The sequence below is a fragment of the Panicum virgatum genome, chromosome 3K, assembly GCF_016808335.1.
Source record: "Panicum virgatum strain AP13 chromosome 3K, P.virgatum_v5, whole genome shotgun sequence".
NCBI lineage: Eukaryota > Viridiplantae > Streptophyta > Magnoliopsida > Poales > Poaceae > Panicum > Panicum virgatum.
In genome coordinates, this window is record NC_053138.1 from 43,493,327 (window position 1) to 43,504,478 (window position 11,152).

The 11,152-nt window shown below is 44.6% G+C and overlaps 1 protein-coding gene and 1 long non-coding RNA gene across 2 annotated transcripts; both read right to left on the reverse strand.

Annotated features, from left to right (window-relative positions):
- Window positions 1–5,904: 5,904 nt before the first annotated feature.
- Window positions 5,905–6,450, reverse strand: LOC120699241. Its single transcript, XR_005685329.1, has 2 exons — window positions 6,271–6,450; window positions 5,905–6,168 (listed from the first exon to the last, which is right to left on the reverse strand). It is a non-coding gene; the product is annotated as an uncharacterized LOC120699241 (long non-coding RNA).
- A 190-nt stretch (window positions 6,451–6,640) lies between these two features.
- On the reverse strand, window positions 6,641–8,780 carry LOC120700937. The gene is made up of 3 exons (XM_039985132.1): window positions 8,403–8,780; window positions 7,739–8,318; window positions 6,641–7,647 (listed from the first exon to the last, which is right to left on the reverse strand). Exons 1-3 carry the CDS (start codon window positions 8,778–8,780, stop codon window positions 6,641–6,643), a joined length of 1,965 nt encoding a protein of 654 aa, XP_039841066.1.
- Between the last annotated feature and the right edge of the window lie 2,372 nt (window positions 8,781–11,152).

An 11,152-nucleotide genomic window follows, 5' to 3' on the forward strand; every position in this document is an offset into this window, starting at 1 on the left:
GACTTGCTACTAGTGAATTTACTAGCTTTGCTCTGTTTTGGTGGAATGATCTTTGCAATGCTGGTAATGCTGCTGCTGTGCCTCAAACTTGGCCTGTTTTGAAACAACACATGAAGTCTCGTTTTGTTCCTCCTTATTACCAGTGTGATCTACATTTAAAATTGCAAACTTTAAAACAAGGTGATAAAGGCATGGAGGAATATTATCAGGAATTGCTTATTGGTCTAGCACGTTGTGGTATTCGTGAGGATGATAATGAAACTAGTGCTAGGTTATTTGGTGGTTTAAATCGTGATATACAGGATATTCTTGATTACAAAGACTGGACTCGTTTTTCCCAATTGTATCATCTTGCTTTTAAGGCAGAAGGGGAAATACAGGGACGCCGCAAAGACCAACATTCTTTCAGGTCCAACACTGGGAGATCGTTTCAGTGGCGTTCCGATGTTGAGAAGCCCAAGGCGCCTGTTGCTAAGCCACCAGCAACACCACCATCTCCTGCGCCCACTTCTGAGGTAAGCAATGTGTCTACTGTGCAGAATCAATCACACAAGAAACATACAACTTTGGAAAAGGGTTCATCGAGTAGATCTGCAAACATCATGTGCCACCACTGCAAGGGAATGAGACATATCATGAAGGATTGTCCAAGTACTCACACCTGATTGTAATGGATATGTAAGTGCTAGTGATGTTGAAGATGATTTGGTTCTTGCAGCTAACATTGTTGCAGATTCGGAGGACCATAAGGGTGAGGCAATTGATTCTGTAGCTGCAATGGCGAGTCTTCCTAGTCTTCTTGTGCAGCGTGTGTTGAGTTCTAAAGCAGAACATGAGGATGAGGAGAAGATCCAACGCAAGAATTTGTTGCACATGTTTCTCAAAGTCAACGATCGTCGTGTTCTCACCATTATTGATAGCGGGAGTTGCAGCAACTTGGTGAGCTCTGATTTGGTCAAAAAGTTTGGTTTGCCCACTCATTCTATCCCTCACCCCTACCGCCTAGAATGGTTCAACAATAGTGGTAAGACTAAGGTAACTAAATCAGCACACATACACTTTTCTGTTGGTTCTTATCATGACTATGCTGATTTTGATGTCATACCTATGCAATCATCTCATTGTTGTTAGGACAACCATGGGAATTTGATAATGATGTTACACACCATGGTAGATCTAATACATATACTTTCATGCATATGGACAAGAAGATTACTTTGCTTCCTTTATCTCCTGCTGATATTAGGAAACATTTTCATGAGCTTGCTGAAATTGAAAGAAATACACCTCCTAAATCTTCTGATGCTAAATCTAAAGGAATTAAACTGAAAGAAGGTGTTTATCTTGCTACTAATTCTGCTGCTGCTGAGCTTTGTGATAACCATGATGCACCTTGCTATACTATGCTTTGTCGATATGTATCTTCCACACATGATCCTATGTCTTGTACCTTGCATCCTGTTGTCACTAACCTTTTGCAAGAGATTGATGATGGGATGGAGTTGAGGACGAATCCAATTCAAAAAGGGGAGGATGATGAGGACATCGACATGCTGGACGCATTCATGTCATGGCCTTCCCCAAGTTACAAGTCGTCACCAACTCGGTCATCACGTTCGTCTCGGATTCAGCCGACACACCTGCACGGTTTCAGTGATATCTCCCTCATACGACGTCCAAATGAGGTGATCTTGGATGCGTTGGAATCGTGACGACGAGAAGCTTCTTTTGGTTCTGGTACCAGCTCCAGAAACCTCGTGGAACATTCTGTGTGTCCACGGAAAGATGCTGCTTCATTTGTTTTGGGCCTTTTCAGGCTTTGTATTGTGTCGGGCCTTAAGCCCATGTTGTGGGCGCCCCCTAGTTGCCCCAACCCTAGGATGCCCCCCTTCTCCCTTAAACTCAGTATCTGCTGCTGTTTAGACTCAGGTTTCGTTTAGTCTTGATTTTTCCTTCGAGGAACAAACATTGCATCGTTGTATCTGTGCCGACAAGTCCTTATACATTGATCCTGAGCCCCCGTTCTTGATCTCCTCCATTGTGTCAATTATTCCTTTGGAATAAGGTTCTTGAACCCCTCTTTGATTCACTTCATCCATATTTGTAATATCAGATTGCGTTGTTTACATCTTCTTGCTTGTGTCTTTCGAGTCGCTTGCAGGAGAAGCCTTCTCGGCCAGGTCAATCAAGTTGTGCTTGATTGATAACCAACGGAGCAGTGGTGTAGCGGTTGCAGGGTTCGAATCTTGCTGATTTGAAGCCGGATCGTCAACATCAAGATCGGGCCTAGTCCTCATCAAGACACGAGGTGGGCTAGCAGAACGACACGTGTCCACCTATCAGGAGCCTCCTGGTTCGGCCACATGCTGCCCCGTTCTGAGTTTCGCCACACATGTCCACGTGTCCCCACTGAGTTTCGCCACATGTCGCCGCCTTGTTGTGACACGTGTCGGTGCCGAGTTTGGACGCGCGGTGTCTCCTTATGCTTCCACGTGCCGCTTTGTTATTGTGCCACGTGTCGTCTTCCTATTTATCAATGTGTCATTTTTCACACTGCCACGTGCGCCTATCTAGTAGGGACACGTGGCATCGACGTGGCAAATTTCTGTTTCGGCCTCGTGTCACCTTGAGGTTCCGACAGGAGCCATATTCCTATTGGACCACGTGTCCTCTCTACGTGTCGTGTCTAGTTTATACGTGTCCATTCCCTATTGGACCACGTGTCAGTTTCTTATTGGACCCCACATCCATTTCTCGTTCTCGAGAATGCCCGTTTCGGACCGCCACGTGTCCGAAACCATTACATGTCAACATTCATACAGATCCATTTCATCACATAACCCATGAAGCGGTGTTATTATTCTGAGAAATTAGCATTATTATTCTGACAAAGCATACCACAATCAATAAAGTTACAACCAAATAAGTTCATGACACATACAAACGAGCTAGAGGCGGCCTAATCAGCTTGACACAACCAAATAAGCTCATTAGATCAAGACACACGGGATCTAGGCTGACAAGCTATACCAGAGGTGATGACGTGCCCGAAATTTTGAAGCATGAGATGGCTCTCCTGTTCTTGCTTTTGGAGCTCATCAAACAGGCTTGCAGTTCTTTCCAACACTTCCTCTGCTGCTGCAGTCTTCTTCTTTAGTTCTTCCAAGTGATCATGGAGAACAGTTGAACTTTGTTTTTGAGCATTAAGTTCTCGACGTAGCACCGCTTCACGAGCTGGAGAAGACTTCAAGGAAGGAGTGCATAGACCTTCATTTTTCAAGAATGTGTTGTTGGAGCTGCATTGCAACAAGACCTTGGAAACAAGACCTTGAAAATCTAGCAGGACGACCATGCTGTCTTCTTTTTGTGTGAAGACAGGGGTAGTCTCCGATCAATTTCAATTCGCCAACGAATTTCACGATGAATCTGAGTCGACTTCAAGACAAGCGTGATTTGGCACTCTTGATTTCTAGAAGTCAACACTTCGGCAATTGAGTTGATCATGATTGCATCCACCCTTGGAAAAGGCTCGAATTCTCTGCTCGAAGAAGTGCTCTATTGTCGTTGCCTGATCACCAACAGCAATGAACACTGTATCAACCGAGAAAGCGACCACATTATGGTGCAATCCAGGTAAGTAATTTGTAAACATTTCACGGGCAATACTAAGGGATGATATGTATCATGAGAAGTTCAACCCGATCAAAAGAGGACCAAATGATAATCCCGAAAACCCTAGACACCACATCGAGGTATGAATTCTTCCGATAATTTTCATAAAGAGGTGTCACCCTTTGGAATTATTTCATCAAGCTAATGAAAGTTGACGGAATGAAATGTCTCGTTCAAAAGACTCTAAATTTTGAGCCCTTGACAACAAGTAAATCGGTAGTTATCCCATATTTGATTTCAACCATTGCATGTTTGAATTTCCCTCAATTCCATTTGCTTTCTTGCATGAACATTGCATCTTTTGCATGAAAACCCTTGCATATTTTGTTTTCTCATCTTTTGCATCATAAACCCCCATGAAGCTTGGAATTAGACAAGTGCCCAAGGGGCAATCTTGGAAGGAAATGGCAGCCATAAAAGTTTGGAGTGTAGTGCATGCATGAACTTGGATGATTTACATGTCCAAGTGCATTTGGGGCCACTTCTAGGCCTGCACTGGCCTACGCCTGTGCTCACTCATGCATTTTTGGACCATGTGGCAGCCATTATGAATCAATGAAAAAAGGAGGACAAAATCGGGGCCAGCCACAGGCCGGCCAACCCCTTGGTCGGCCGACTCAGTGGTGGCGCTCCTCTAGAAGAGCCAGTGCACAGGGAGCTCATGGCACTCCCTCTGCCCAGTTCTACCAATTTCACTCCGAGTTCCTTCTTCCTCTGCTCTCCTTGCTCTTGTTTCTCCCCAAGTTCATAAGAAAAAGAAGAAAAAGATTTCCCTCTTTTGCATTTTCATTTGCATCTCATTTGCATCTCGTGTTTACCTTCTTCTCTTCACAAGAACGTGTTTGTGGTGGTACTACTACCCCGCAAGAACGGTTTTGTGGTGCGTCATCGCCCACAAGAACGATTTTGTGGAGTGTTATCACCCACAAGAACGATTTTTGTGGGAGGCAACCATGCCCCACAAAGACTACTAACTCTTGGACAGCTTACTTGGTTTTCACTAACTCTCACATAATCCTTCCGAGTGTTTGGCTTGTTTGTTTGCTACAATGTCTTTCAGGAACATTGGAAGGAAGGTGTCGGGAGCGCTCAGGAAGGTGACCGGGTTGAGCTCAAGTCGATCAAGCTCGCATCACTCATCCACCCCAACGCCAAGTTACACTCATCAAGATGAGCAAGCTGAGTCCCAGGTGCCAGAAGAGCAGCCAGCACAACGAGAAGAAGAAGAGGTGCCGAATGACTCCCACCTCGACATTCGAGGGGAGCGAGAACTCCAAGCATACAACATCCTGAAGGATCGAACCTTCGGTCATACATGGGAGTTCGGTGAGGACCTGCTGGAAAAGACATGTATGAACGCTGAATTTGTGAGTGTTTGGAAAGCCGTGGGTTGGTCTTCATTTGCTGAAATTTCTGAGTTGGGTTCAAAAGATTTAACCATTCAGTTTCTTTGCACTATTGTGGAGACAAACAACAGGATTTCATTCCGATTTTTCGGGGAGGAATTTTCTTTGTCATGGAAAGAGTTGAGTACTGTTTTGGGTTTTCACCATAGGTGCAATCTTGATCTTGAGCAAGCAACCAAGGGTTATCACCGGGAAAGTTTTTGGCACACCATCTCTGGGTTAAACACATACACGCACCCACATTGCAATGATATTCAGCATCCGACTTTACGTTTGATGCATAAATGGGTCGCTCTTACGTGTTTTCCTAGAGATGATGTCCGGACAGTTCGTATGGATGAACTTCGTATTCTTTATGCCATGGTGAACAAAATAAAAAGGGGCATTGGCGTTTTTGCCCTAGTTTTCATGTGTAATGGTGATTTTGCCCCTTTTTTTCTAACTTTGTGAATTTACCCCTGTTATTTGAAACTGAAGACACAGTTTGCCCCTACTCTGTCAAGTCCTTTTAACGGTGTCAATTTGCTCACAAAAAGACCATCGTGTCCATGTGATTTTGCCCCTACTTGTTTTCACAATTTGTGTTTTTACCCCTATTAAGAATGAGATTGTTTACATTAGGTATTGTCCTGACATTGTAAGATAAGCTCTGGAGTGTTTCCCATGTATACATGAGCCACGTTTGACAAGATTATGAATGCAATATACCCACGTTTGAAAGGGATTTTCACATAAAATAGAAACTGAGATGAGTTGCATATATTTAGAAACGTTACGAAACGGCCAAATTTGATAAAAATTTGATAGCATTTTAACACAACTTCCATAGATTCAAACATGGCAGCATATATAACATTGTAACACATCAAGGATGTCAATCTGAGATCCCAACCTACAGTTTTGCACACCAACTTGCATAAGGATCCAAAGTACAAGTCTGCATGACATGTCCAACAAAAGAACCTAGTAATAGTGAGTTTTTTACTAGTCTAGGTGTCAAACAGCACATATTTAAGCATCTAAACCTAACAAACTTGCTAGCCTCCCTGGTGTCCCTCCTCTTCCCCTTCGTTGTCCAGCCGCACTTGTGCTTCAAATGAAAGATTGTACAACATGTTACCAATTAGTGACTGAGAAAAAAAATGGGGAAAAAATAGGAATGGACTGCAATGATACAATGAACATGACTTACTTTGTATCATTGGCACCCCGTGCTGCACCTCTTCCTCTTCCTCTTCCTCTTCCTCTTCCTCTGCCACTTCCCCTTCCTCTTTCCCTCACAGCTTCACTTGGACTTCATGAAAATAATACAAATGAAATGAGAAAATTAGCAAGTAAATCAGCTAATTCATGCATGAAACTCACATTGGTTCATTGTTGCCATCTGCAGGTTGTGTTCCCCTCCCCCTCCCCCTCCCCCTTCCTCTTCCCCTTCCCCTTCCCCTTCCCCTTCCAGTTGCACTACCACTACCACTTGCACTTCATATGTAGGAAAAAAAATGAGTGAAATAGCAATGAACAGAACAACCATGAATAGACATCAATGGCAAACATAACATAACTTACACAGAATCGTTGCAGTCCATCGCAGAACCATCTTGTGAAGATGTCTGCCTCCTCTTTTGACTAGCAGTAAGGCCTCCTTGACAATGTTTAGCTGTATGGCCCAGTTCATTGCATTCAGTACATGGTCTCCTTTTTTTACTAGTGCTAATTTCATCATAAGCCTTTATCCTAGACTTTCTTGGTCTCCCAGGCTTCCTTCTCAGTTTAGGCTTTTGGATTTTGTAGCCCAAATCAACTTTTGGCCATTGGTCCTTGGATGTCATTGGAGTGAAAGTACCATCATATGTCTTTCTAAACCTATCAACAGAGAAGTATTCATGTACAAACTCATCCATCTGTACCTCCCTACTAAGCTTTGCAATGAAAGCTAGAGCATGACTACAAGGCTTTCCAGTGACTTGCCAAACCCTACAAGAACATGTTTTCAACTCCAAGTTCACTGCATGTCTAAATTTGTTCACAGTTACTTCAGCTGTCCCAGCTCCACATATTAAGACATCATGATCTTTGATAGTCTTTGTTTTAGCATTCAGAGCATTGGTGATAGCTGGGATTATCACTCCTGACATATTTCTACCAATCTTGGACCTCACCAAAAATTTCTCAACAATCATTTGCCTAATCTTGTCATGCATTTCTATAATTTGAAAGTCTTTGGTTTTTGATACCCAACTATTGAAACATTCAGAGAGGTTGTTATTGATGTAATCTACCTTGCAGTCTTCAAAGAATTTGCTTCTGCTCCACACATATGGATGATTCTCATCCAACCATTCAAGGGCACTAGGATCCTTCTCTTGTATCTTCCCCATAAAGTAGTTAAATTTGGAAACTGTGAAGCTCTTGGCTGCACACCACATGTTCTTGCCATATAGTTCTCCACTAAAACTTTTCTTCATGTTCTTCCACAAGTGCCTCATGCATTCTCTATGTTCAACTCCTGGGAACACCTCTTCTACTGCCCCTTCTATTCCTTTGCCTACATCTGTACTAATGACCAAACCTGTGTGAACACAAAAAAAACTCGATGTTAGGAGAAAGTTGGAATATGAAATATGCTAATTGAGCAAAAACAACTTGATACATGAACACACCTGGCGGAGAACCAATTGCCTTCTTCAAGTTATTAACAAACCAAGTCCAGCTCTCCTTAGTCTCGGCCTCTATGACTCCATATGCAACTGGGAATAACCAGTTATGACCATCCACTGCAACAGCTGATGCTAACTGACCTCTTGATCTCCCTGTCAAGTGTGTTGCATCCATGGCAATATAGGGTCTACATCCTTGCAAAAATCCATCAATGCATGGTTTGAGAGCTACAAAGAACCTCATGAAACACACTTTTTCATTGTGCTCTTCAGTTTGTAGGTCAACAATACTGCCAGGTAGTGATCTCAGAAGCTCAGCTTGATATGTAGGTAGGAAGTCATAACTGTCATCCCATTTGCCATATATCATATCTAGTGCTCTCAACTTGCCTCTAACAACTCGATCATATGGCACTTCAATTGAGTACTTCTTCATTAGAGTTTCCTGTAACTCCTTTGTTCCTATTTCAGGGTCATCCCACAACAAGTTGACAACTCGATCAGCTACCCATTTGTTATTAGCCATTGTATCACCACACTTGTTGAAAGAACCACAAGTGTGCTTTGGTCCACTGGTCTTAACCTGCAACACGGAAAAAAACATCATGTCAGTAATTATCATCACCAAATAAATGAAGGAAAGAAAGAAAATGGCCACATCATTTACCTTGCATCCAATGTATTTCTTGCTTGTAGATGCAAAAAAAGTCCATTTGCAACCCCTATCAGCTCTCTTGCATTTGGCTCTAAAACGTGTCTTGTCTTTTTTCACTATTTCGAAAGCATGGTCATTCAAGATAGCATGGTGTGTAACTGCTGACTTGCACTGATCCACATCTAGGAACACCACATTTACATCAATACAAGGATCATCAACATCATATGAGAAGTCGGGAAGATCATACTCATCTTCCATATCAACTATCTCCCCATCAGGATCAAACTCAATATCAGAGCAGTCATCATCAGAGTCAGATGATGCAGCCAAATCAGTGTCATAGCTGCTATCACTCAGTGCTGCAAGTGAATCTGTGTCAGAGAACATGCCCTCATCATTGGATTTTTTGGACTTCTGGATTTTGGCAGCCTTTTTTTTGAAATTGGTTCTCTCATTAGTGGGGATCTCATTTGTGGGTCTCTTATCAGATGGTGTATCATTATTAGTTGGTGTCTCATTTGTGGGTCCTCGATGAAAAGGGTGACATCTACGTTTTGTTGGTGAACATTGTAATGCCCCCTCAAAATCATTCATCTGGACATTGATACACGCAACCCCTTTGTCTAGATTGAGTAGAAACCAATCAAGCAATTCTTCATCAGATTTTATCTCACAAGATATATTCTCCAAATCACGCCATAAAGTGCACAACTGCTTAGAACCCCACATGTAATGTTCAGCTACGAAATCAACTAGCTGCTGCAGACCATAGTTATGTATGTCAATAAATTGTGTTGGCAATATTTTACCCTGTCGCCATAACTTTGGCCCCCCATCTGGCATACTGAAAAATGACCGAACCCTAACTACAAGTTCAAAATCCTTGTGATTTGGCCTACAAATCACAACAATGAATGTAGTTATATAAGCCAATCTTTTCATCAAAGCTACTGCACGCTACTGACCGAGTTAGATGCTACTTAATGCTTTTCAAGAACACAAGAAATTACCTATCAATATCCATATCTACGATGTTCTCGGTACCATCCTCCATCCACTGCCCCTGGACTGTCCTCCCGTGCCCCGTCTGCCGGCTTCCCAGGAAGCTCGTGGCCTCAAGCTGCAGGCCCCGGACGCTCGCAAACTGCAGGCCCCGGATCCGCCGCTCGCCTCGCGCTGAAGACCAGGAAATTCGACTGAGTGGATCCACAACCAGGAAATTCGTAAGCGACCTCAAAAAAATGGATCAAGAAATCGAAGATTCATGCGAGATGTGGGTACTCACCACAGCTGCAGATGGCCGCCGCGCTCGCCTGGCGCCCGCCCGCCTCGCCTCGCGCCCGCCCGCCTCGCGCCCGCCCGCCCGCCCTCTGCGCTCGCGCTAGCCCGCCGCGCTCGCGCCCTCCCGCGGCGCGCGCTCGCCCGCCCTCGGCGCTCGCGCCCGCCCGCCCGGCCTCTACGCTCACGCCCGCCCGCGGTGCGCGCCCGCCCGCCCTCGGCGCTCGCGCCCGCCCGCCCGCTCGCCCTCCGCGCGCGCCTGGCGCCGGCCCGCCACGCTCGCCGCTCGCCCTCCACGCGTGTGTGACTGAGAGGAGCCGGTTGTGGTTGGATGGATAAGGTTGGATGGATAAGGGGCATATAGGTCTTTTTGCATACGATTCTATTAATTTTCAATTTGTTTAATTCGTTTAATATAGCACCTTCTAATGGCCGTCCAAAGTAGGGGTAAACGGGAGCTTCATTTTCAAATCACAGGGGCAAAATCACAAAGTCAAAAAAATAGGGGTAAAAACACAATTCACTTCCAGAGTAGGGGTAAGATCACCAAATATTGCCCCTATGCAAGAAATGGTTCGCCAATGGCTCGGAAATTTTTGAATGTCCGGACCAGTTGAGTGTACTTCTTTGGTCACAAGAATTGCTACATGTTTGGGCGTGTTGAATTGGGCTCGATTTTCTTTTATCACTACTCCACGCCCATCGATCAATTTGGCATATTTAGTTCAAGGACATACTCTAAAAAGGTGCTCCAGACGGCTCTATTATATTTTTCTTTCCCGGCTATGTAAACGAGATCCCGCTTCCTAACCCGGGACTTCGTTTATATAAGAGCCGTGGTTATACTTTTGAGTTGCAGCCCGCCGAAGTACCTCGCCGGAGTAGTGTGTCGGGAAGGATGACCAGAAGCCAGTCGCGGAATGCTGTGATGGATATGCCGCAACTACAACCACAAGCTTTTCATGGTTATACAGGTTATGCACCCACTGCTGGAACAGCCGGACCCTCGTCCGGACAGCAGTCCAGTTGGGACCGATATATCCCACAACCTAAAGCTAGGGGTTCATCCTGGCAGAGCGGTGGCAACTCTGATTGGGATCAACTCGGATGAACAAACTGGGCATATGCCAGTGGTTCTAGTTCGAGCGGAGCACATCCACTCTTTGCTACCCGACGCTCATTTTCAGCTCGAGGTTATTGTGAACTCTCTCAGGGATACACGACATCAACATCCGAGTCGGCGACATTGATGATAGGACGCAGCAGACCCACGGAGCTCTCACTCAACATATCCAAGACACTGAAAGATATCAAGCACAACAACAAGCAAATCATGAAGCCACCATGGAACTGCTTCAAAAGCTGTATCAGGACGCTCAAGCATTCTACCGGCACTATGGGTATTACCCTCCACCCGGTCAGTAAGCCAGCTTGGGGGGGGAAGGAGTCCCCGAAGGTAACATGTATCTTGCATTTGAATA